This window comes from Onychostruthus taczanowskii, unplaced genomic scaffold, assembly GCF_017590055.1.
Source record: "Onychostruthus taczanowskii isolate IOZ18803 unplaced genomic scaffold, ASM1759005v1 scaffold66, whole genome shotgun sequence".
NCBI lineage: Eukaryota > Metazoa > Chordata > Aves > Passeriformes > Passeridae > Onychostruthus > Onychostruthus taczanowskii.
This window is the reverse complement of record NW_024504344.1, coordinates 2,601,168-2,628,245: the sequence shown is the minus strand read 5'-3', so window position 1 is coordinate 2,628,245 and position 27,078 is coordinate 2,601,168. Positions and strand designations below refer to the sequence as shown.

General features: G+C 38.1%; 1 protein-coding gene across 3 annotated transcripts in view; it reads left to right on the top strand.

Moving 5' to 3' along the window:
* The window catches only part of TRAPPC9 (trafficking protein particle complex subunit 9), a 431,865-nt gene that overhangs the window by 31,178 nt on the left and 373,609 nt on the right, over positions 1–27,078 (top strand). For all 3 annotated transcript variants that reach the window (XM_041420836.1, XM_041420834.1, XM_041420837.1), the window contains 7 exons: positions 291–417; positions 3,936–4,081; positions 9,173–9,258; positions 16,451–16,577; positions 18,120–18,252; positions 19,500–19,663; positions 26,551–26,703. In XM_041420836.1, the coding sequence (XP_041276770.1) occupies positions 291–417; positions 3,936–4,081; positions 9,173–9,258; positions 16,451–16,577; positions 18,120–18,252; positions 19,500–19,663; positions 26,551–26,703 (936 nt within the window). The remainder of the gene's footprint in view (positions 1–290; positions 418–3,935; positions 4,082–9,172; positions 9,259–16,450; positions 16,578–18,119; positions 18,253–19,499; positions 19,664–26,550; positions 26,704–27,078) is intronic.

Genomic DNA, 27,078 nt, shown 5'->3' with positions numbered 1-27,078 from the left:
TGTTTGGATATATAGATTTAATAGGTGGAATTGCAAAAAAATTGTATTTTGACAATAAAAAACCCTAACAAAAAGTAGGTATAGACTGGCACTTGAAAAATTCTGAGAAATCTAGAAAACTTTAGCTTAAGGTCATTTAATTATATTTGAACCATCTGTCAAGTTTGAACTTAAATCCAAGTACTGAATGCAGAAATTGTTGGCATGCCAGTTGAGTTATTTTGTAAAAAACAAGACTGTAGTCTCAATTAAATGTGAGTTTGAAATTATTTTTCAATTTTATTTTCTAGAAAAGAAAGATGTCACACAGAGCTTGGAAAGCTACACAGCAAAATGCCCTGGGACAATGGAAGTCATCACTCTTCCAGATGGTTTGAAGCTACCTCCTGTTCCTTTCACCAAATTGCCTATTGTGAAGTAAGACCAAAACACAATCTTTAACTTTTTCACAGTACCTGTCAAATTTTAAAGGATACTGAAAGGATGCAGTCATCTCACTTTATGCATGTGGATCACAGGAACATGGAAAAATGTCAAAATGTCAAATTGTTTTGAGAAGCTCTTGATCAAAAATAGAGCCTTTGACCAGAAAATACTTTGTGACCTTTAGTTTCAGAAAGAGAGGAGTTTTGTTTTTTGAAGAACTGTCCTTCAACAATTTCTTATTCAATTGAAGGAAGCTATTTTGCTGCAGCTGAGATTTTAGTTGAATCCTTGATCTTTTCAATACTGAATGTCCACGAGTTGGATGCAGTCTCCATCCACAGAGCCTGGAACTCACCTGGAAATGGTGCTTTTTGTACCTCTCCCTTTCCAGATGCTGCATTTTCATGCTGACACCTTCACTGGCCTGTTCTAAATCTCAGTTCCATTCAGGCACATCATGCAGTCAGGCCAGTGAATAATAACTTGTTCAGGTTGAAGCCTGGCATGAGACATTAGAGTGAGTTAGAGAAAGTAGCCAGTGGGTGTCAATAATAGAAGACTGAAAGAAAATATTTTCTTTTTGAAGGAAAGATATTTCTATTCAGAAGAAGTATCCTGAATAGTGAAGAAAATGGGGCAAATGCTGATTGAATCCTCCTTCATGGGAGTCATGGATTTAGACATAGCACCATAGAACCATGGTATAGTTGAAACTAGAGAAGACCTTTGAGGTGACCAAGTGCAGCCATCAACCCAGCACCGCCACCTTGTTCACCATTCAACCCTGTCTTGTGCCACTTCCACACATTTTCTGAACACTTTCAGGGATGGTGATTCCACCACCTCCCTGGGCAGCCCCTTCCAAAACCTGACAACTCTTTCCATGAAGAAAATTCTTCTAAGATCAAATTTAAGCCTCCCCTGGTGCAATATGAGGCTGTTTCCTCTTATCCTGCTGCTTGTTACCTGGGAGAAGAGACTGGAAGAAGAGGCCAGTCAGAACTCTGGCAAGAGATTCCCAAGACTTCAGTGGGAAAGACTTAATGTCAATTAAAATGTTTTGTATGCTCAGAGAAGGGGACAAACATATCCACTTACATAATCTGCTTGTCTTGACCTGGCTGTGCTTGCAATATTGGGAATAGCTCCTTCTGTTTTGCCATGGGGGGAGGAATCCAGCATCAACTTTGTTTAAGCATCATTCTTTATTTAAGAACTACTGCTCCTCTCCTCCTCCTCCTTCTTGTCTGTTAAAATTTCTATAAAAGCCATCATAATAAAAATTAGTGTTCCAATAAAATGTTAGTTGAATTCAGGTATAAAGGCTCTGGTTACATCAGCCCAGCAGATCTGATGCTGTAGAGCTGCCCAGCCCATTGGGAACCAGCTGTGCTGCTGGACTGCAGAGCTCTCTGAGCTAAATCATGCTAATTTTTGTGACATCAATTATAAATGTGTGGAAATGTCATTTTGATGAATGTTAAATAACCTCAGCTTATGATTCAATCCATGTTAGAGCCCTCTAGAAACACACATTTACTGATGGGGATGACTTCTATTTACTGTTGGCATTTCATGGTCTACGAGTTTTAATCCATTTAATGTGGGGTGCTTGTTTTGGATGCAGATTTCTTAATCAAAATGCTGTCAGACATGGAAATGCCACAGTGAAATAAGAGCACAGTGGCAGTGTTACCTTTTCTCCCCAGTACTTTAAAAACAATAGAAGAGATTTGGCAAGGCAAAATCTTTATATTCCATTACTCATGTTCAATATAAAATCATCATCTGGTATTTTCTCAGATAAAAAATGCACTATTCCCATTTTTATAATTTACCTATGTTACAGGTAATTGTCTCACTGATAGATTTAAAAGCAGAAAATTTTCCTTCTTTTTACCACTGCTGCTTTTAGTAGTCCTTACATATTTTTGTTACTACATCAAATTGACTCAGTGCCATTTTTTCCCTTCCCTCTGTTTACTTAGTATAGTGGGATTTCTTAAAATAAAATTTTTCCTTTCCCATCTAAGCAAGTTTGTTTTTAATTAACATTTTCCAAATACAGGATTTTGATCTTCTGGGTAGCTAGTGAAATCAGTTAGTAATTCTTAATTGTCACTCATTTGCATTCAGCGGTGTCAGGCCAGGGGACATGACTGGAGCTTTTCACTCCAAGGAAATAAAAATCTGTCCTCTTCTGTGTCTGACCTGTGAGGGTACAACTCTCTGATATGTTTTTGAGGAACATTCCTTCAACTGTCATCCATTCAGGTAAACCAGGTTTTCCACCAGTACGTATATAATAACCATGAAGGAGCCAAAGCACTTTCCTCTGTACAGCAAATAAAATTCCTTTTTATTACATCTATATCAAATTCAGTGTTTGTTTCCTCAAATGAGTATAATTCACATTTTAGTTTTAAGTTGCATTCTAATTTGTAAAAACTCTATCAGAAGAGGTTTTAAATATGAAATATCAGGGGTCTCTTACAGTTTCCTTCTTATTCCTCAGGCTCATTGTCTGTGATTTTACATATGATTTTGATGCTGACACTAAGTATCACCAATATGTAACACATGGATGGGATTCATTTCTTGTTCAACCTACTTTTAGTGTTATTTAGTAATTTCTTATCAGGTGTTTTGTTTCATAGAGAGAACTTGCCGGTGTAGTGTTACTCTTAGAGCTTCATTATTTTTCAGCAGAAACACATTATCTTGGCTTCTTGTGTGTGTCTCCTTTCTATTAGTGTGATACTGACATATCTGTTCTTTACTGTGCTGAGTTCCTGATTTGAAGTAATTAGGTGTCCTACAGGTTTATAGAATGCTGCTGATTTTACTGAATATCCACCAATTTATTGCTTGTTCTTCTGCCTAAAATTTAGTCTTTACTTTCCCCTGAGCATTGGAAGAGCATTGATTTCCCTGCATGGCATGGTAGGGAATTGGGTCTAGCAGGGATGCAATCTAATAAATAATTTGTTTTCTATTTGTAATTGCTTTCTGGTTGTTTAACAAACCCACTCAAAGTTCTGGGACATTTCCTTCTTTCCAGCAGCTACTCTGCATTTTCACTGTATTAAAATCAGCTTTATTCACTGTGGAGAAGTTTCTTTATTTTTGCTGCCCAGTGAAATCTTGTCTGGATTTTAGTTTGGGTTTAAGTTCAATATTTGGCTGCTTTCTGCACTGGAGTTGTGGTTCAGTCTGCACTCAAAAATTAATAGCTGGATTTCAAATCAATGTTCTGGATAGTTTTGGTTTTGTTGGTTTCTAAGGAAGATTTTTTTTTCCTTTGTTATTGTTTTCTGAGAGCTTTCTGATAATGCAGTTTCCTTGGGTTGGTGTTATTTCCTTTATTGTAAATGTTTGCTTCAGGTGTTCCAATTCAGGTATCTTATTCTCAGACTGGTGTTTCATATTTATCAGTCCTTTTTTAACACAGTCACCTGTTACAAAATAGAATAAATGAAATAATTAGAAACTATTTTTTTACTCTGCAGATCTGTGAAGCTCTTGAACCTCCCAACCAGTCTCCGACCTCACAAAATGAAAAGTTTACTTGGTCAGAATGTGTCAACCAAAAGCCCCTTCATATATTCTCCAATTATTGCACACAGTCGTGGGGAAGAACGAAATAAGAAAATAGGTAAGAGTAATTACAGTATTTTCTGTTATTTTGTTAAATTAGAGAATCTTTTGGGGTGAAGGAAAGCAAACCTGAACATTGCTGTCTTTTATTTGAGATAACCAGTCTTTTAGCCTCACGTTCTGAAGGAACAAATATTTTTTTTTCTGAGGCACAGTTTCATATTCAAAAGAGTCTCAAAAGTCTCATAGATGGTAATACTGATTTTTCAGAAGAGATAAACTAGTTTTATTTCCTTCTCAAAGAAAAGAGAATTCAGGCAAGACTTAGTTCTGACACGCTCTGCTTGGCAGCCACCAGAGTTTCAGTGTCCTGAGGAAAATGCACTGTTGTGGTTTTTCCTTTTCCTATTCTGATTTAACATAAACTCAGAGTGATGAACTGTCTGATTGGTCCCTTTTACTCAAGGACTGGTCCGCCAAGAAAAAGTTTCTAAATCCTGTTAGAAATATCAGTAATTTTCTTTTTATAAAGATTATAAAGCCTTTCAGTGTGGTAATTGTGCCATTGGAAAAAGATTAGAAATTTGTTTAAATCCTGGATTAAGTTACAAATATTCTTTTTGTGGCTTTTGTGCCTATCACGTGCATGATAACTTTTACCAGAGGCATCACTGTCAGCACAAAAAAGATTTGTGTGACTGTGGAACAGAGCTGATTGTAAAAACTTCAGAAATTTGCAGGATGTTTTATCTTGGTTCCTTGTTTATCTGGACTGTGCCTGCCTGCAGGGCCAGTTCTCCAAGAATCTCTGTGGTTTCCTCTTTCCAACAAAAACGGGCTGTGCCCCTGCTGAGGACCTGGTTATGAGGAAGGTGAAACCCCTCACCCTGAGAAGAGCATGCACGTTTTCCAGTTGGGTTTATGGTGATGTGTATTCTCAATAAGCAGCTGAAACAGAAACAGTTGGGATGTGCAGAGCAGGGATGATGATCTGGCAGTTTGGATGCACTTGGCTCATTGTGACTTTGCTGCAGCACTACTTTGATTTCAAAAGAGAAAGGATAAGAAATTAAAAAAAATATTAAGAATTAGTTAAAGGATAAATTGAAAAAATGTGCAAGTAGGGGAACATCTTAAAGTGCTCTCTTGATTTCTCTTAATAATTTGCTGAAAATTTAATTACTATTAAATTTTCAACATTTAATGTCGTAGCTATACCGTGTCATGTTTTTTTAATTTAAATAAAACCTTATTCCCAGTGTTGTCACATAATTGTATAAAGCAGCATTCTCATTCCTTGATGGATACAAAAGGAACCTGCATTTTTGAACTGGTTAGGATTTGTTTTGGTGCTTTTTGTACCATAGGAGATTTACATTTTACAGTGAACATTCTTCTTTTAGGTTTTTATTTAGCCTAAGGAGATGTCTGATTGCTTCTGATCCTGTACAGCATTTGTCTTTTGAAGTACATAAACATTGCAATCACTGCTAAAAGCCTCTAATGTTTCAAAGTTTAGCAAACAAAAGAAAATACAAAATAAAAGCAGATACTTTTGAAAGAAGCTGAGAAATTTATTAACTTCGAAATTAATGAGAGTATTTTAATTGCATGTATTTAACATTAATTAAAAACAACAATAACAAATGAACTGTTTTTCTTACATGGAGATAGTACTCCATATTTTGGTTAAATTATTGTTTTACAGCAAAGGAAATCAAGCATGGCTGACAAACCAAAAGGAAACAAAACCCTTTTAGAAAGTCTTGAAATGTTTTCAGCTTTCAACTTGATAAGCTTTTCTGATTGGAAACAATAACAGGGATAATTATATTGTAGTTAAATTGCTTTAATAGCATGCTAGTCATAAAAAATAAACCTCCTGATTTTTGACATGAAGTGTTTTGTTGGTTCTGAGTGCTGATAGTCTAAAGCAGCAACAATATATAATATAGTTCTGTTAGTAAATCCAGCAGCTCTGTCATACCTGTATTAGCTGATACAAATATAGCTCATTTTACCTTTCCTTTCAAAACATTTTCCCCCAGGGAACAATTCTGTAGCACTGCCCTGGCACACAGGGGATTTCAGTCTCATCTCAAAAAACCTCCATTGAGTCAGGCTCCACCATGTCCCTGGGGAGGTTGTTCCACTGGATTACTCTTCTTACTGAAACAAAAAAAAAATTACTAAGAAAATAAAACCTGTTTCAGTACAACTGGTGTCTGTTACCCTTGGTCTTCTTACTGTGGCTCCTTGTGAGGAAAGAGCTTCTGTCCTCTTCATGCAGCCCTGGAAGTTTTGGAATACTGTGAGGTATTGCCCCTGAGCCTTCTGTTCACCCCAGAGAGATCTCACTCTTTACTCCTTCCTCCTCAGGGGGCTTCTGCAGTCCTTGACCACCTTTGTGGTCCTCCTTGGGATCCTCTCCAGTCTGTGTCCCTCCCAGCTGTGGTCCCCACAGCTGGACACAGCTGAGCCTGACAAACCTGGGGTGGAGTAGAGTGATCACCTCCCTCTCTCTGCAGTGGAGAAGCAGGTGGAGTCAGAGCCCAGAGCAGGTGGACTCAGAGCCCAGCAGGGTGATGAGTGGAGGGACTGTCAGTCAGGGTTCTGTTACAGGGGAAGGATGGAACCAGGTTATTGCACATACCAGGAGGAAGGTTCCTCCTCCTCCTCCTGTGACAAGTAGGACTGGCACCTTCTATAACAGGGGTGAGGCCTGGAATAAGAAGGGCAAACAACTGATGAGGTGGCTGAGGGTCCTTCTGGGGCAGAGGGACCTCCTAAAGCAGCACCACCTGGACCCTGCATCACAACCTCCTCTGCTGGCAGGAGAAGGGTGGTCCTCATAGGAGACTCCCTCCCTGCTAAGGGGAGCAGAGGGCCCCATGTGCAGACCTGCCCACTCAGGGGAGGTCTGCTGTCTCTCAGGGGCTCAGGTAAGGGACATCACTGGAGAATTTCAGCCTAGAAAGACCCTCTGATTCCTGTCTGCTATTGGTTGTTCAGACTGGCAGCAACAAAACAATAAAGAGAAGTCTGAGGCAAATCAAAAGAGACTTCAAGGCCCTGGGACAATTGGTGAAGGGATCAGGAGCACAGAGAGTGATTTCCTTGATCCTTCCAGAAGGCAAGGAATAACATTGATAGGAACAGGCAGCTCCATTGATTTGTGGCTTCGAGGTTGGTGTCAATGGAAAAAATGTGGGTTTTTGACCATGGGAATGATCTGTCAAAACCTGGCCTGCTGATGACACCTGATGGGATGAGCCTTTCTCAGATGGAAAAGGAGTTCTAGCACAGGAGCAATGGGGCTTGCTGACAGATCTTTGAACTAGCTTGGAAGGGGGAAAGGGAGAAAAGCAGGCTCCCCAGTGGTGAGCAATGGGATTTTGTGCCAAACCTTGAGGATCCTGATGGGATCCCTCAATCTGCTTCACCAGGTGTTGGCCACAAGGTACCACACCTGAAATGTTTCTACCCTGATGCCCACAGCATGAGGAACAAACACCAGCTGGAAGCTTTGGCCCAGTCCCAGAGGTTTGACATCATTGGCATAAATGAAACGTGGTGGGATGAGTCCTGGGCCTGGTGAGAGAGCCCTGTTGGGTGGTTGTGCTTTCAGAACAGAGATTCCTCAGTGTGGTGGTTGTTAGAATGTGGAGATTCAGGACAGCTGTGCTGCTGCAGGTGCCTCTGTTGCTGTAGTAAACCACAATGGTTAACTCTGTACCTGTGCAGAGCAGTCACTGGCTGTTTTGGGGGCTGCAGAATGCACAAAACATCATGGACACTAATAAGCAATTAAACATGAAATATTGAGAACATCTCATACCACTGTGAATGTGAATGTTTTGTTTTAATCAACAGTTTTGCTTTTCAGGTTTCACAGTAATATCGCCCATTAACATCTGTGGATGTATGTGTTTAATTTCCACTAGCATTAATTTGAGTTAAACATTTGCATTAAGTACATCTCCCTCGAGCTCTCTAATATTGCCTGCAAAATGTAATCAGAAAGTAAATGATTGTGAATGTACAATTAGAGTACAGATTGCTTCAACTGTGCATTAAAGTCTTAATATTGATTATCCAGGTTTTTCACTGGACATTTCCTAATATCCTAGTAAAAAAACAGTTAGCAATGTATGTTAAAATCATTGGGTAAACTAGTAAGAACTAATCCATGTATGTTATAATTTAGCTTATAATCATGATTTATTTAACAAATGTAATTAAACCACCTTTTGTTTACTTGGACTGCAGATCCTCAGCTTGCAGGGAGAATCTTGTCACATTCAGTTTAAAGTCTGAACTTCAGGGGCATGTGGTTCACTGTGAGAAATTTGGAACATAAACAGGAGCTTGAGGGCTGAAAAGGTTATGAAGTACTCATATGAAATAATCTTTTTGCACTGAACAATTACTCAAAATTTGCATCTCTGCTGCTGACCTCCATAATCTCCCATAGAACCACAGAATTATAGAATGGTTTAGATTGGAAGGGACCTTGAAGATCATCCAGTTCCAACCTCCCTTGCCATGGGCAGGAACACCTTCCACTAGTCCAGCCTTATCCCCTTAAATCATAAAACTCAAAAACATTAAAATTGGCAGAGTGAAATATTTTTAAAGTTGACCTGTCTCTTGTGCTAAGATATAAACTGCAGGTACATTACCCAGCCCACTTTACTTCACTGTCTCTTTACTCCATATAATCAGCTGTGTCTCTATGAGGACTTGTGGTTTCCTTCTTCCTGTTGTGTTCGTTTCTTACCTGGCTGATTCTTCAATATCAAGGCCATGTGCACTCTACATAACTCCAAGTATGGAAACCTTTAAGTGTTGAACAGGAAGGATGTGTTGAAGTAGTGTTTTGAATTGCTGCCTGAGTTAATTTTGCCAATGAAGCATTGGGTCTTTAGAGCACTCTTGCTGTGTTAATGAACATTCCCAGTCCCCTGACCTATTGCTTTGCCTGGGATTTACAGCTCATGTCACACAATGCTCTTGAGCAGGACTTGGGCTGTGAAGATTACAGAGACATATTAAGCATTATAGCAATATGACAGCTCAGCTGCTGCTGTTTCTTTATAACCCTATGATTAGGTAATTCCTGCCTTAATTCTGTGATTATTCCTTGCAGACTTCCAGTGGGTCCAGGGAGATGTGTGTGAAGTTCAGTTGATGGTGTACAACCCTATGCCTTTTGAGCTCCGAGTAGAAAACATGGTATGCATCTTTCTAAACCTTCTCTTTCTGCTGTTTTTCTGAAGAAGAACCTCATTTGGACTTTCAAATACGTTTTTGTATAAATATTCTTTAAAGACCGTTTAATCCAGCATAACCTCAGTTTAACAGTGTGGTGTTATCACATAAAATTTTCTCATATTCTCATATTTTTGATGATGAGGAATTGAAAAAAAAATAATCTCTGCAACTCAGAGTGTTTACTGGCACTGACCCATAAATCAATTCTGTACATTTCTGCATTGAGTAAAGCTCCTGCTACATGATTTACATAGACTGCTTTTCAAGTAATAATTATATCTGAAACCTAATAATTATTGTACCCTTGCTACTGTTGTTTAAAAGTCCACATTCATCCTTGCTTTTCAAATTTCCATTTTGACCACAATTTAAAAACCTGATGAACTAAAATAGTTAGATCTGAGAAACTCTAGGTTTTAATAAAAACTTCAGCTCATGGATTTGTTGTCCCCAGTGATTTATGTTATTTGAAAATACTCTAATGTCAGATGATCAGAAGGGAGTGGGAAAAAAAGGCCAAACCACTGGAGAAATATGTGAGGTTAGAAGGATCAAGCCCAAACTCTCTACTACTTCAGCTGGCTGCTTGCAGTGTATCCTGAAAAAAAAAATAATGGGTTTTTTCTTTTTTTTTCTTTCTTTATTCCAACAGGATTTAAAAAAAATTGTTATCCATTTAAAGGTTAAAAGTTCTGTAACTACCAGACCAACTTAATGTCCACTCGGTCCTAATCCATTGTTTTCCTTTCTGTTAAATATTTTTACCTTTAGTATTGCTTTAAATATAAATCACATCTCTTAGAGCCCTCTGTTCTGTCAAGCTAATTGAATCAGTGTACATTTATTTGCTCATGATTTTTGTTTGGGTTTTGTTTTTATTGATATGTCTACTGCAGTGTCTAGTCAAGCAAGTTGACCTAAATTACTGATAATAAACCAAATATAATGAAGTGCTTTTCCATGGGAAGTGAACATGCCCAAAGATTTTGTTTTTATAGCACAATAAAATTAATTCTGGGAGCTAACATGCTGCTTTCTCCAGCAGCATTTTCTCTCACCCTCACAGAAGCTTTCAATTTTTTTTAAGGATTAATAGAAGAAGTAGTTGTAAAGCTGAACATCAGAAGGGTCTCTGTGGGAATTAATTGATTAAGAACATTTTGATTTACAGTCTAATTTGTATTGTGTAAGTAATGACATCATTATATATTTTAAAAACTTGGAGAATTTCTTAATGAGGAAATTCCTTCTGAGTGCTTACATGCACTCGAGAATTCAGAATGCAGTTATTTGTGTAGATCTGCACAACATCCATTCCTTCAGCAAATTAATTGTAAGAGCACCCATACTTTACTGTTGTTGTGATAAAGTTCTGTCTTGGAATTACCACTGATTTCCAGTTCCAATGAAAAGCACAAGAGGAATGAATTTGCCAACCAGATGCAAATCATTGAAGTAATTAATGTAACTCTTTAGTCAGTGCTTTGAGAAATTCTGCTCCTCACTAATGTGGCTTCACTTGGAGAAATTGGTTGATTTTGGTAGATCTGTATCTTTATCAACTCTGTAGCAAGTTGAGGAAAGTGCTTGTTCCCCTTGATTTGGAATTTTAGAGACAATGTCTTTGGAACCAAGGCCAGTTTGGAGCTCCCCAAATGATAAAAACACTGATATCTCTTCAGCCTGTAGAGGAGAAGAATACTGGGGTGATTCCTACTGCTCTGCTCAATCCCAAAATGGGAAAGTGCAGCAAAACCAGAGCTGGGCTCACCCCAGAGGTGCCCAGATAAGGATGAGAGTCAGGAAACGAGCTGCAGCCTTGGGAAACTTCCCTCCCTCATAAAAACTCCCTTTTCCCAGGCAGGAGGGGGATCATACACTGGGACTTCTTGTCCAGAGAGAACCTGAGACCCTAATCTTTAGAAATCTTTAAAATTTGAGTGAACAGGATGTGAAAAACCTAAACTACCACCAAAGCTACCCCTGCTTTGAGCACTGGGCTGAACAAGATGACCTCTACAATTCCTTTCCAACCTAAGTTGTTGGTTTTCCAGTCTCATCTGTGAACTTTCTGGAATGTGGGAATAGGCATTACTTTATCATAAGAATAAACTCCTGTGTTTTCATTTTAATAATTCAGAGTGCTGGTTAATATTTTAAAATGGTGTGTTTTATTATTAACATGTACTCGTGCCTGCAGTCCCCATACCCTTTTCTTGTCTGATTTCTCATCACATATCACATTTTTTCAGATTATTTACTCTCACAGACTCAGTTTCATAGCAAGTGGATCCTTTTCTGTCATTTAGTGGCAGTTTCAACTTGTTTTTCCCATAACTTTTTTCCTCCTGCCTGACTCAGCACCTCACCTTTACAAGATCATTCAGGCTTGTTTCCAGTCATCTTTGAGTTCTCCATTGCTTGGTTTATTTTTTCTTTGTCCTTTCCATGCTCCACCATCCACTAATATATAACTGTACTGAAATCTACAGTCTTACTTATTTTTAAAAATTTTTCCCTTTCCCTCAATTTAGATTTGTTCTGATAAATTACTCATTTCATGTTAAATGAGATGCAAGCTTTTGCCATGGTACTTTTCCTACTGTGTCTTTCTGTTTGTTGAATTTCTGTTGTGATGGTAAACAAGTTAGCATTGAGCATAGGTTGTTAAGGAGAATGATTCCCCATGGAAAAGCTTCCAGAGCTTTTTCATTAATTGAAGTGTTAATGCTGGGTCCATGTAGGTTAATTGAGGTGTGCTTAAGTAAAAGGCATTGAATTTCTAGACTTGATGTCAGACTGTGGACACAAGACTTTGATTAGTCTTGCTCTGATGATAAACCCTGAACAATTGATTTTCTTTGTTATTTTATTTTATTGTTCTCAAGGATCTTGGCCCATTTTTGTTGTTTGTACAATTAATTTCCTGTCATGAATATTCCTGATTTGGGACTCTGATTAGGTACCTATTCTTCATTCCTGCCCCATTTCTGTGTTCATTTTGTGTCTTTTTCTATTTCATTTTTCCATTTTGTCCACACAGTTAGAAGTCTGGTCCAATGGAAAGTGCAGCAGTGTTTGTAAAATGACAAATGAAAATGTTCAATCATGGAGCATGGAAGTGATTAGCTCCCACAATTGTGTGAGTCAATAAAGTGAAGTAGGAGAGATCTTGGGGTTGATCAGAACAAATGCTTTAATAAAACTCAGCAGGTACCTTAAATCAGCAGAATGAGAGACAAAAATGAGCCTAACCAGAGCTGGCTGTGATGGATTAGACAGAATATTCTTGCCATGCTGGTGCTGGGGTGCAGGTCACCTGGAGATGGGATGTTCAGCTGTACATTTGTGCCACCACTTCACCTTTTCTGCCAGAAATGTTGATTTCTGTACAGCCTTGTTCAGGTCTGTCAGTGATGGCCTCCAGCCCTTTTGCAGTTTGTGTTGCAGTTACTGCTATTACTGCAGATTTCTGTGCAAGAAAAAATCATCTTCATGTTTCAGGCCTTCAATAAAAAATTCCAAAAAATTCTGGGAAATCTCCAGTGGATTTGTTTTGAATCTTGAGACAAATGCTTAAAGCAGCACACAGTACAACTTGGAGAGATCTACTACTAAAATACATATGAAGATGCAGTGAAAAATGTTACGTTTTCTTAATGTTTTCTACTTTTTCATTTTTTTTATCGTTTCCCATTAAAAGCAAAAAAACAAAGCTGAGAATTTTTGAGGCAATGTTATGTATTGAGGGAAAGCATTTTTCTGCTCTTACTGTGGAAAATACAGCCATGACTCCAAGAAGCAACAAGACCTACAGACAGTGTAAACTGTATTTAATAAATAAATATCAAGAAACAAAACAAATGTTACTCCTAACCCATGAGAATATTATAATTTATAATACTTAGTCATTATTCAATAATTAAGTATTTGTTCTGTGGTTCTCCTTCTGTTTGGGACGTGTATCTATTTGAACACAATCAGGTGTGGTATTTTGATTAATGATGCTTTAAGAATGGCCATTGCTTTTTTTTTTTTTCTAACTTGAAAATTGTGCTATTAGTCAAGAGCTCTATGTTGATGTTTAAAAAGAGCATCTAAAATTTTGATAAATCTGAATGTATAATCAGTCCCACAACTTTGCTTATGATGGTTTAAATTGTTTCCATGAACTGCTCTTTCCTGAGTTCACATCTTTTGCTGTTTCTGCTGTCTTGAGAGAATATTTAATTACTGCTACACTCCATTTAGTGGAGAATGTTTTAGTTAAGAATGTACACAGAAAGGTGAAGGGGGGAAAAGAATAAAAATGGCTGTGTTTGGTGTTTTTCTAGGTCTGCCTAATAACCATATTAGAAATAGTAGGGAAAATTTCCTTTAAAATAAATATTTGACAGTTTTTTTGTAAAGTATTTGACAACATGAGATACAAGTATGTTCAGCATGGAAACTAACTTTGAAGGTTGTGTTACTTTAAAAAAATAATGATTGCATTTTGGGATTGGTAAGTAAAGCCTAAAAAAAGCAGTTACATCCTCCTGTTATTTTAACAGCATCCCCAAATGCTGCCATTTACATGCAAGTTGTTTTGTTCATCTAAAACTGAAATGAGATTTGAAGTGATTGAAAGACATGCTGTGATAAAACCATGCATACATTATCTCTAAGACAATTTAAATTGTTTTATAAGAATACAAAGAAATGTAAACATTTTTTTTGTGTGCGTGACTCATACATTCCCTGGAGGAAACCTTGGATTTGGATGATCTGTTCCTGTAGGGTCAAAAAGAGAAATGATTACCAAGTGGTGACTAAATGGTTACTAAATTATTGCTACTTGAACTAATGTAATAATAACTCTCAGGAAAAGAAATCTCACACATTTCCCTACTTTTGGTGGTGTGGCTGAAATTTTTTAGTTAATGGATGTGAGAGCACTTCAGCCTTGGTTGGGTTTTCACTGTTAAACTGCAAAACTTCAGGCACCAGAGGGCAATATTGGGCAAATATTGCAGAATTGTGCAATTCAGCAAATTGTGCTCTTGAAATCATCTTTCAGACATTCTAAGATATGTCACTGTCTTTTAAAACTCACTTGTGTGGCCTAAGTTTTAAAGGTAAGTATCTTGATTTCAATTTATGACTGGAAATCTGAAGTCTAGTTGATTTTTATATTGATTTTTTTTTTCCCATTTCGATGAGTTTTAATGTTTTTTAAATGTCTTTACTTTTCAAAACTTGGAAGTTTTACTGAAAGTGGAGGAATTGCATGCTGCTTTCCTGGTTTTGTATTAGTGCACTTGAAGCTCTTCAATTCCCAGTCCAGGCACAGTGTGTGCTTAGTGCAGGTGTTTTGGCATTTATATTGTGTTTGCTCTCTAAAAAAATTCCCTTTGTTTTCAAGGCTTGTATTACATGTTAGAGAATGTTTAGGAGTCCCTGTCAGTTTTTAAAATTTACATTTGCTACGGCTGATAGTAAACACATTACTGGAGGGTTTGTGGGGTTTTTATCACTGATTTTGCAGGACTTGAAGTCCTTGGATGAAAGTTTTTAGTTGAGATGAATCCTGAATAATTCAAATGTATTTGAATATCAGGCCAAGTGATAGATCAGTGGTTTTGAGGCTAAAATAAAGTTTAAAAGCCTTCTGTACCAGTTTTAAAAGTGAGTTCTGGAGAGCGTTTGGGTCAGCTTTTGTTTGTGTTCTAAGGTTTTTCAGCCAAAGCAAAAGCAGCAGAATTGTGGTGAAAATTGTGGCTACATCAGTGTTAAAGAGAGAATGTTCATCCCATTTCTGTGGGGTGATCCCACTGGAAGGATTAATGTGGGAATCAGAGTCTCAGTGCTGTGATACATTGGGGGGTGAATATACAGAAAGACAAAATTAGGTTTTACTTGTGTTTTTGTGAATGGTTTCTGACAGCTGAAGTCTGAATGTGCAATGGGAGGAAAACAAAAATTCAGTAGAAATGAGGGTGTGACAGAGTATTTACTTACAACTTAAGTGCAGTGGTGAAATGGAATTTTGTGCAGTCTCAAGGACACAGTTCTCTAATGCAGGTTTCCACAAAGCCACAGTACCTTTGGGCAAATTAGGTGTTGTCTCAAGAGTGTCAAGTCTACAAATAAGTAATTGCTAGAACAAATATTTTACAGATTTTGGGTATGTGTTATGTGTTTTTCTGTGACTCAAACTGTGAGTTTTTAATCTCTCTTCACGAAAGTATATTACTCTTTAACAGTATTCTCAGTTCTCATTAAGCATCCACACAGAGTTAAGATTTAATCCAGTTGTGCTTACTGCTTTTATTGATTGAGGTCTTTGTAGCATCTTTATTCAAAAATAAAAATAAATGTTTGTATAGAAAAATAATGAGCAACTTGGATTTATATGCTTTCCAAAATCAAGTTTACGTTTAACAGCACATTCTGTGCTCAAGCATCTTCAATTCATTAACTAAGCTTAAAGAAAACCCCCAGTCTCCTAAGATCAGTAATGCTGTATGCAGAAATTTCTTCAATAATTTTTTTCTGCTTCATTTCTTGTTTTGTCCCGTGTTTTAAATTTAGAATGCTAAAAGATTTCTCTGACACTAAGGGAGTAACTGCAGGCATTTAGGTTTGAGAGGATGAAACGAATGCATTATTCCAACTCACTGAAATATTTAGGTTGGATGGTTAAGCTAGACTTGCCCTGTTATCTGTAAATACAAATTTTTCTTTTTCCCTCTTAGAAAATATACTTTGGGCATGTAATTAAAGCTAAGAAAGATCTGTGATTGATGTTTGATTTCCACTATCTATTGAATATTCAAGTTAAAGTCACAGGTACAATTAAATGTAGGTACAAAACAACACCATGCAGATGATAGCTGTGATTTCTTTTACTGTGCTTGGGTATAAATTTTTATTAGTTTTTCATATGTCATTCCCAGCTCAGTTCCTGGAACATTTCCATGTTGAATACAAATCCTGCTGTAATTCTGGATGCACGCTGCAGTCACTGCAACTCAAACCCAGAATAACTGCTATGAGTAAATTGGAATAAATCATAAAAGTTTGGCTGATGTAATGCATGGGATTAAAATATAAGTATGTAGCATAAAAATGTAAGTGTATATCATAAATTGATTTATCTGTGTTTTTTCAGGGTCTCTTGACAACTGGAGTGGAATTTGAATCTCTCCCTGCTGCCCTTTCCCTCCCTGCAGAATCTGGACTCTATCCTGTGACTCTGGTTGGTGTTCCCCAAACAACAGGGCAGATCACTGTCAATGGTAAGGGATGGCTCCACTCACTCCTTGTTGGCAGAACAACCTGAGTTTTACACCCCTGTGGGTGGCATGGCTTTGTTTGCCACATGTGTGTTCACCACTCTAAACTCTCCTCAGTAAGTACAAGAAAAAAGGAACACAGGGAATCTGTTCCCTGCAGCAGGCTTCATTAAAAACAGCCTGATGAATCACTTGGCTGCAGCAGCAGTAACGAGCACATTCTTGGAGTATCTCATGTGTGAGAGGAAGAGGATAATGAACTCCAGCTCCCCTTTATTAATGCTTTCATTTGGAAAGCTTCTGAGGAGGATTACTTGAACTTTTTTCTTTAGAATGCAGAAGATAATCTTGCAGGGTTTTTTTCTTCCTTAATTAATTGTGTTCATGTAAGATTACAGAAATTTTTGCAGATTGCTTCCGTGGAAACAATTTAGCCAGGGTTTATGGCCTGTTGCAGTCAAGATATCATTTCATTAATAAGCCTAAATAAAACTGTGTTTGTAGTAAGGAAGAATATTAAAGAGCTTTTACAAAAAGCTAGCAGACCTGGAAAAGGAGGCATATGTGGAGAGGATGGATTCTACATGTAGTAGGAGTGAATCATCTTACCAAATCACATTTTTAAAAATGTCTTCCTGGAATGCAAAGTTAGGATACAGGATAAGAACCATTTTGGTGAAGCTAAGCACTAAAAGAAGATGGCTTTGAACTTGAAGAAACTGTTCTCACTGAGTTTTTCTTAAGTGCTTTTGTGTCTGCTCATAAAACAATTTTTCATGTGTTTTTTTTTCTCAGAAACTATTTCAGTAAATACAGAACAGCATCAAAGCATTCAGAACATTTGTACCGTAGTTGTCTCCTTCTGAGTTCCACATACTAAAAATGTATTGCAAGTAGAGGAGTTGAGTCCTGTACTTGGCAGATTTCTGTTTGTCAATGTATCACTTTTTCCTTCAGATATAACTCATAAATATTGCCTGGTAAGGAATCAGTGGAGAGGTATTTTTCTACTAAATTGAACTTTCAGAAGTTGTAGTCTTTCATGGCAGGTCTTTATGCATGCATATTTTTTCCATTAATAATTTCCTTTAGGATTCTTTTATACTTCTGGATGTAGTTGAGAGTCTTTCCTGTAAACATTTTTCTGAGGAAATAGAGAATGCATATTGAAGGTTGAAATATTTTATGTGCCCCAGGGAATTTGGTGACAGGTATAAAATGATGTCCATACTATGACTTGTGATGTTGATCTTGTAAAGAATTCTGCAGAAGTTGCTGTAATGCATTGTAGAAATCAGAGGCTCTTTACAGTTTCTTCTATTTTACATGCCACAGATGCAGAGGTGACCATGTGTTGTTTGTATATTGTAAATGTTGTTGTTTCAGGGGTTTGAAATGTACTTATAAATGTTGTTGTTTCAGGGGTTTGAAAGTCCTGTACATATTATGTGTCCTGAGAAGATTTTCCTGTGGTTTGGGTACTTTTAGACCTGCCAGAAAACAGTACAATTCACAACATAACTGGTGTTTTCTTCTAAAACTCAGGTTATCATACTTCAGTTTTTGGAGTCTTCAGTGATTGCCTTCTGGACAATCTGCCAGGAGTGAAGACCAATGGCTGCACTGTTGAAGTCATTCCAGCTTTGCCAAGGCTGCAGATCAGCACCTCCCTTCCAAGGTGAAAAATTAAATTAAATGATGATTTTATTAGGTCGTATTTAAATGTTAGTCACATGCTGAATAAAAGCTCTTCCACCTGAGTGTATAATTAATGCTTTAGTAAAACAGGACATAATCTAAATCTGTATGATTTGCTTTAGAATACAAAGCTGAGTCTTTTGTTTTACTGTTTGAAACTGTGGAATTTCACAGAAATTTGCAGAAATAATTTTGCAGTATTGTTGTGCTCAAAACTTTGGTTTTGGGCAAAAAGGGATGTATCAAGCCAAGAATTCACTGTTTATATCTTAACAATCCAGTCCAGGCATGACTGTTAATTCAGATCAATTATCACAGAAGAAAGGAAAAAATACGAGAGAAAAATACACAGAAGAAGAATCACTAATAAGTACATGTACATTTATATAGTAACTGAAAACATAATTTGTTTTCCTTTTTAGTATGCAATTCCATGATACTTTTGTCTCAATATGAGGGGGCAAAAAGAAATTCCTTCTTCCCTTTCACTCCACATGCTCAAATTTCAGAGCCCTGAAATGCTAACAGTCCATGGCAATACATTCTGAATGATCAAAAAATACTTGGTTGAAGTCCTTGTCACAGATCTGTTCTGAAAGACTGAAATCTCCTCCTGTTTGTGGAGGCTGCTTGTCTTGTGCTAAGGAAGGACAGGATCAAAGGGAAGGGCGGCAGGAATACCTGCAAAAAGAACTGGAACTATTGGTCATTAATCTCAGTAACTTCTGTCCTTGTATCTTTGGTGCCTTCTGACCACTCTGCATTAGCACAGAAAGTGCAGTCAGGAATGGAACCTATGCCCATCTATCTTGTTCTGCAACCTCCTTCCCTCATTCATGCTCCAAAGAGTTCATCTCTAGGCACTGTTCCACCTTTCACACTGGGAATTTTTCCCTGGATCCACTGCTGTGAGGTTTGTGCCCTGCACTGTCCATTAAACCTGCTCATTGTAGTGATCTGCTCTGGATTTTTTTTTTCCTTTCCCCTTCCTTACCGTTTTTGCAGGTAGTTTAACAAGCTTTCAGAGTTAGAATATGCATTTTATATTGCTTGAAATCTGACTTGTCTTATGCATAAATTATTAATTTTAGTCCTCAATGATTCTAAAAATGGGAATGGAAAATGTTATTTAGTATCTTCAGCAGTAGTGTCTGAGTCTTCCAAAAGGACAAAAACCAGGACAGGCTTTTCCCATTTTCATCATAATTTGTTTGTCACATTTTGTAGGTCTGCTCATACACTTCAGCCTTCTTCAGGGGATGAAATCACCACTAATGTGTCTGTCCAGCTGTACAATGGAGAGACCCAGCAGCTCATCATTAAATTAGAAAATATTGGAACAGAACCTTTGGAGAAACTGGAGGTGACAGCAAAAACAGTCAACATCAAGGGTGTGTATGCCGATTTATATTTGGAAATAATCATCCTGACTTCTTCTCTATTGAAAGAGAAATTATTTGTGTTACACTTTTAGGTCAGTTTAGAATAAATATCATAGTCCCCATTACAGAGCTGAAATAGTTCAGTTTGATTTTATTGTAGGAATATAGAAATGAAAGATAATGTAAGAAAATGTAGAAATATTAATGAAATTGTAGAACCATCTCTGTGTTAAAGGGTCACCTGCTTTTTAAAAATCTAGATTTAATTTCAGTGTTGCTTGGGGAAAAAATCCTGAGGCAATTACTGGTAAAGAGGAAGAATCTTGTGTCTAAATTATTTTCTCCTTATGTCTAAATATGCTGATTAGTTCATTAAATAAATTACTATTAGCAGTAATATTGTCCTGCTTGAGGGAGTGGAAGTAAATAAGCCTGTTTCTATCTTACTCAGTGAGCAGTAAGAAAAAAAATGGAGAGAAGACTTTAAAAGACAAGGCAATAAATAAAATAAGCTATTGTGAGTTAAAAGAATAATTGAAGCTCTGGATGAAATACAGCACATCCCCTGTGTACACTTAATTCTCTTGAAATGCTCTGTCCATGTTAGTATTAAAAAGTGGTCTGATAGGTGAATCCTGCTTTTGTTTTGTGATGTATTTTCTTTTGGTTTGTCCTTTGAGGGATTGTTATGAAAATGATCTTAACAGAAGTACTGCAGGTGACAAGCAGCATAATCTTTACTGACAGTAGAAATACCTTATTTTATTGCAGGTTTTATTCTGTCAGTGTCAGAGCATTAAAATGCAGTGTGATGCCTTGTGATTTCTGTTCATTTCAGTATTCAAGTGCATGATTTTTTATAACAGAGTATCCTCTTCTCCACAGCCTGAGAGAATAGGAGGTGCCAATCATCTCAAAATAGATTTTTGGTCTGAGACTTGTTACCAGGAATAATTTTAGGAGTTGGAACGTATGATGACCTACTGTTCTTATTTCAGAAATTCCAACATGCTCCTCCTGGGCCAGGGGCTGCATGTATGGAATGGAGAGGCCAAACACAGCACTCAGGTGAAATGGAGAAATTTAAGTATTAAATAGTGGAATATATGGGCCTGTGAGTCAAATGTTAATCAGAATTTTAGTATGTAACATTACACAGTTAATGGGTTCACAATCTTAAAAAAGAGAGTCATGCTAAAATCACAATCTCTCCATGACAACTTTTGTAAAAGTGGTGGGGGAGAAGGAGAATAGTTGATACACACACCTCTAAATTCAATAAAACTTTTAATTGTACTTCATCCTGTATTTTCTTTCTCTATCAAAGATATTTGCAATGAACCCTCTTTGTGTATCTGACAGTGTCTTTACTGTTATTAGGCATGATAATTATCAGAAAAAGGAAAACTTCTGATGAGTAAGCTATAAGTATGCATACTCAGAAAATCCAACTTAAGTCCCTATCAGAAAAAGAGAAGTAGGAGTGAGTTTTGAGAGGCACCGAGTGATATTTGTTCTGACAGAGTGAGAACTGTGCCATCAGAATCATGCAATCAGAAATGTCTGTGGGGGCAGGGACCTCTGGAAATCATCTTAACCTTCTTTTGAAAGCAGAACTAAAGGTGATCCAGGGTCCTGTCAAGCAGAATGTTCATTTTCTTGCATTGTCTCACAGAAGTGAAATGCACCCCTGTATTTGGAAGTGTGTGCTTGAAATGAACTGTGTTATTGGAGGAAAAAAAGAAACTTAAGTGTGACTTTTCAAATGATTGTGCTGTGGAAACAATGTAAAGCCCTGGAAAAGGCTAATTAGAAGAACTAATGGTCCATATTAAGCATGCCATAATTATGTTATTTCAAGTGTGATTGTGTGGTGGTGTTGCTGAGCAACATAGGATAGAATAGTCACTGAATGGTTTGGGTGGGAAGGGACCTTAGAGACCTTGGATTTCCAGTTCTCCTGCCGTGGCCAGGGATACCTTCCACTATTCCAGATTGCTCAGAACCCCATCCAACCTGGCCTTGAACACTTCCAGGTATGGGACAGTCACAGCTTCTCTGGGAAACATGTGCCAGGGCCTCATCACCCTCACAGTAAAGAATTTCTTCCCAATTCTTAAGCTAAACTTGTGCTCTGTCAGTTTGGAGCTATTCCCCTTTGTTCTGTCTCTACATGCCCTGTCCAGAGTCCCTCTCCAGCTCTCTTGGAGATCCTTTAGGCACTGGGCAGGGCTTTAAGACCTACCCAGACCCTTCTCTTCCCCAGGATTAACAACCCCAGCTCTCTCAGTCTTCATAGCAGAGGTGCTGTGATCAACTTAGTGGCCCCCTCTGGACTTTTTCCAGCAGGTCTTTCTTGTGTTAGGGAATGACCTTTGCCTTTTTCAGGGCTCTCTTCCATTTTAGTTATGACCCTGAATTGATACAAATGCATGAGGCTGGGCTGGCAGTCCTGTGAGATGGGATTCTGGTGGCCAACAGGGAACCCAAGATTTGTAATGTCAGCAGCTCCTTTTGGTCAGTGAACAGTGAACACATGCATGGAACTCATGGGGACAGGGCATTAAACCACCTCTAACAGCCACACAAACTCTGGGTGTTGCACATCAAGTTGAGAGCATGTGCAGGTGTCCACGCACCACAGTGTGTTAAGAAGTTATCTCTTGGGTGTTCTGTACTGCTCCTCACTGAAATGAGCCTGCTCAAACTGCTCAAGGTATCCTTGAGAGCTGATGGTCACCTTCACTTGCCTGAGCACAGCTTGCCAGTCAGCTCAGGAGCCCATGAGAAGCTTTGGCCAATTCCAGCCAAACACAAAGAGCTTTCAGTCATCTTTTTGTTACACCCGATTTCCTTTGGTTCTTTTTGTCTTGGCAGTTGCTTGTGAATCTCTTGCAGCTGCTGCCTGCCTGACCCATTTCCCTACTTTCTGTTTCTGGAGCCACAGCTTTTAGCACAAAGATGAATGCTGTAAATGGCAAACATTCTCTTTTTTACTGTTGGATTTATAGCCAGTCCTTGAGGAAGCCAACTCCTCTGGCATTCTTGTGGGTGGTGTCATGTTAATGAGAACCTTTGGAGGTAAGAATTTCACACTTGCTTTGCCTTACCTCTCTTTTGTCACCATCAGGTGCAGCTCTGCGGGTTTTCTGCTCTGTCCCTCAGATAATTAGGAACTTGCAGCTCCCCCTGTGCAGTTCATGAAGGACATCCCAGGGTTCTGAGTCCTTCAGCAGCCGTGTGTTATGGAACAGCTCCCGAGGCAGATCAGCAAGAGGGACTTGTCATGCTGCCACAACAGACACGTCTGTCATGGCTTTCAGTGTCTCACTGCCCCCCTGAGCCAGGCTGGGGCATCTGTGGTTGGACATAACATGTCCATGCTGTCAGGGTGAGCTCTGTGTCACCTTACACTGTCCCTCACCAGGTCAGACAGTTTAATCCTTTTTTTGGAAAGATGACCTGTACAGAGCTGGATTTTTTTTCCCCTTTGGCTCCAGTCAGCTTTTTTAGAGGCTTTTTGTGTCTCAGATAAGGGAGAGGAGTCCAAAGGTTGTGATAAACCAACTATTTGATCCACTGAGGGGCAAATATAACCCTGGTGTTTTCAAACTTGAGACTTGAGAAGAGCCCACTTGGCAATCTTAGCACGAGTGGTGAGCCCAGATCCACACATGGAATGAACCTGGATGGAGCAAAATCCTCACTCATCTTTCCTACAAGTGACAGACCTCAGGAATTTAAATGTAAGAGAAACAGGTTCACCTGTCCAGCTGCATTCTTCCCATGGCCTTTGAACACATTTGCCAGACCACAAAGGAAAAATCTGCTCTGAGGCTCAGGAAGACCTGTGAATATCCAGGACTAGATCTATTTCCCTTTTTTGCTAAAGAAAACTTGGTAAATTCTTTCAAATTGGATGCCAGACACCATCAAAGCTGCTCTGTCACTCCCCTCCACAAATGGCCAGGGAGAAGAAAATATAATGAAAGTCTCATGAGTTAAGGACCAGGAGAGATCACTCACTGATCACTGTCACAGGCAAAACTGACTCACCTTGGGGATATTAATTGAATTTTATTGCTAAGAAAATTGGACAGGATAATAAGAAGTGTAAAATATATCTTGAAAATAGATTTAAAAATATATTAAAGTAAAATATGAAATATAAAACTTACATAAAATATATAAGATATATATTGAAAGTAAAATATATCTTGAAAACACCTCCCCCCACCACTCCCTCTTTCCCAGATTTTCCATCCTCTCCCACAGTGGCACAGGGAGGGGGTTTGGGGGTTGCACTCAGTTCATCACACCTTGTTCCTGCTGCTGTTCAGGGAGAGGAGTCCTTCTCCTGGCTCCCCTGGGCTGCAGGGGAATCTCAGCTCTGGCACCTGGAGCATCTCCTGCCCCTCCTTCTCCCCTGACGCTTTGGTGTCTGCAGAGTTGTTCCTCTCACGTGTTCTCACTCTGCTCTGAACACAATTGCCTCTGTGCAATAATTTCTTTCCTTCCTAAATGTATTATCTCATTGGAAAGAGCGTAACAAGTCCTGCAGGTTCATTTCTATCCACCAGGTCTAGGAGAAGTTAAAATGTGTGAATGCCAATGCCAGTGCATTTAGAACTGATAGTTATTTTGAGTTTATAAACTACAGCAAAAAGCCAGATTTACCAGAGGATTTAAGATTGAAAAGAGTTGAAGTTCTTGTGTTGTCAGAAGACTTTTCTATCAAGTTTCTCTATGCAAAACGTCAGTGTGGACTTTTTCTTTGGCAGACCTTAAAATCTGTTAAAAGTTAGAGTGGCCTAGGATGACCCAAAGTTAATTTCAGGGTAAGCTTCTATGTGATATTTGTTAGGATTTTAGTGATTGAGTACCCAGTCAGATCATACAAGTTGCTATTTACAACTCCTGATAACAGTTGCTTGTAACTTAAATGTTTGCTAAACACAGATTTTGGCCTTGAGAAAGATGCAAGTTCAGCCTTCCACTGAACTGGGAGGTCTGAAGCCAGAGTATAATTCACTGTAATACTGATTACTGAACAAGGTCAACACTGTTAAACTATAACCAAGTGTCAGATAAATATAAATTAGCTGTTTCTCCACATCTACAGCTTAGCTTTTAGCTCAAGCATTTAGATCTTGTGTTCTAATTACCGGTGTTAATTAGAAAGTATCTGCAAGGGCTGTTCTCACTTCAAAAGTCTTTTCACTCGTAATGTCTTCAAATAGAGCTCTTAATAAAAACCCATTTTGGAAAGAGTTTGGTGCTCTACTGCCTGGGATATGTCCTTATTTGTTTACACTGAGGGAAAACACTCCTTGAGCATATTGGATTTTTACTTAAAAGGAAAAGGGGATAGAGATTGCTATACTTACCAACTCACTTTTTTTTCTTGAAAGTAGAAGAAAATGATCAGAATGGTGATATGGTTCCAGCTAAATCATTAGGTGAGGTGGGAGTGAGTTGAAGGAAATAATTTTTTGGGAGGATTTTTTTATTTTTATCTTGTCTTTTTTTTTTTTTTTTTTGTTTAATAAAGAAATCTATACTATTGATTTGATGGGGAAGGACACAAGGATATGTGAGAAGAATACCTTTCAGGCAAAGATTATTGTTTAGGTAGAAGTTAATGGAAAAAAATATTGTCTTTGTTTTCTTCTTTTCCTAGCAAGGGAAACGAAAGGTTCCTGTGCAAATCAACATGATTTGGACATAATCTGGAATTCTGATTGCTCCTTTTGAAAGATCCTTTATTCCAGGTTGTAGTAGTTGAGGCAGTCTGCCCACCCTGTTCCCTCACACATGGATCTTAGAGGGTGGTTTTGGAAAGGTTCTGAAATCACAGCAGATTTTAATTACCTTGTTCTCCTCTGGGAGGAGGTAGAGATGAGCTGTGCGACTTTCAGTGGTCCCTGTTACACAAAGCTGGGCTCAAAAGGTGTTAAAATGAGCTTGTAGAAGAATTCTCCAATATACTTTGGAGATAACATGCATTGCTATAATAAATCAATAAACATATTTTTAGGGCTCTCCCAGCCAAACCATCATGCTTATTTATTGTACCAATAGACTTTCTTGTAGTATTTAGCATTTTCTGGTCTTGCATATAGGAATGAATTTATGGATGGGGTGGGTTGACCCTGGCCAGAACGGAAGACCCAGTGTAGATGAACAGTAAATTCTGGGTTTTTTTTCCCCCCTTGTATAATTTTCTGGCATGTCAGGCTTATGAGGGAGGACTTAATAATTACAGATCCCCTATATCAAGTGGACAAATGACACATAATTTATTAAACAAATTTTCTTTTGTCATCGACTAATCCTGTCTGAAATTCTTAATGATTTGGTCTTTTAAAAAGCTGCTTCTCAGCTTTAAGAAAAGACTTTATAAAAATATGAAAACCAGTAGTCTTGTTAACCTTCTTTATTGCTCAGTAAATAACTGAAGAATGATGTTACAGCTGTTTCAGAATTTCAGCTGATTAAGTTTGGGTTATTTTGATGAAACAAAAATTCATGTGACACCTCCTGAGCTGAACTGTGTAGGATTCAAAACTACATGAACATTTAGAACCCCTGCAGGCTATATTTAAAGTTTATATTTAATGCTGCCTATTGTGCAGGTTTGGTTTTTTTTCTGGTAGTGATTTTCTTCACTTAAATTCATATTTTGAGCTTTGTGATCTGTGTGATTCCAGGTCAGTGTCAGTACCCAATAACTTCTCTATCTTTCTAGTGCTACATTAATTTTAATACATTAATTCTGAATATTAGACTTTAAACAGGACATGACAGATTGGTTAGTACTCTCTACAGCAGTTCAAAACTGAAATTTCCTTAATGCAGGGCTTGTGCTTATGAAATATTTATTTATTTTGATACAGAGAAGCTGTATGGAGATTTCTTGAGTTGGAATCTAGAAGACACCCTCTGCCAGTTTCCTCTAAAACCTGGAAAGATCGCAACATTTGTTGTGAACATTAAAGTGAAGCTGGACTTTTCTTGCCAAGAAAACCTTCTGCAGGATCTCAGTGATGGTGAGTTTTTCATTTCTCCTTGCTTTGGAGGGTTGTGTGTGCCGCTGGAAACACTTTTCTAATTGCTGTGCCCTTTGTGTTAAACTGATTTGAGATGTGGCTGTGTGTTGGAATATTTGTGTCTTATAAAGCAAAGTCAACCCTTGGCTGAGCTCTGCAGGTTGAAGGGTGAATTTTTGAGAGGGCTGTGGGCATGAGAGTCTGGCCCAGCGTCCCCGTCAGGAGACCTTGCCCTGTTGTCTTTTAAAATATTTTTGACAGTGGTTTTAAGGTATCTCTTTGTATCCTTACCTTATGAGAGTAAAGAAAAATAATTCACAAACATTAGTGGGGTTTAAAGAAAAATAGCATTGAGTTGATTATTTAATTATCCGG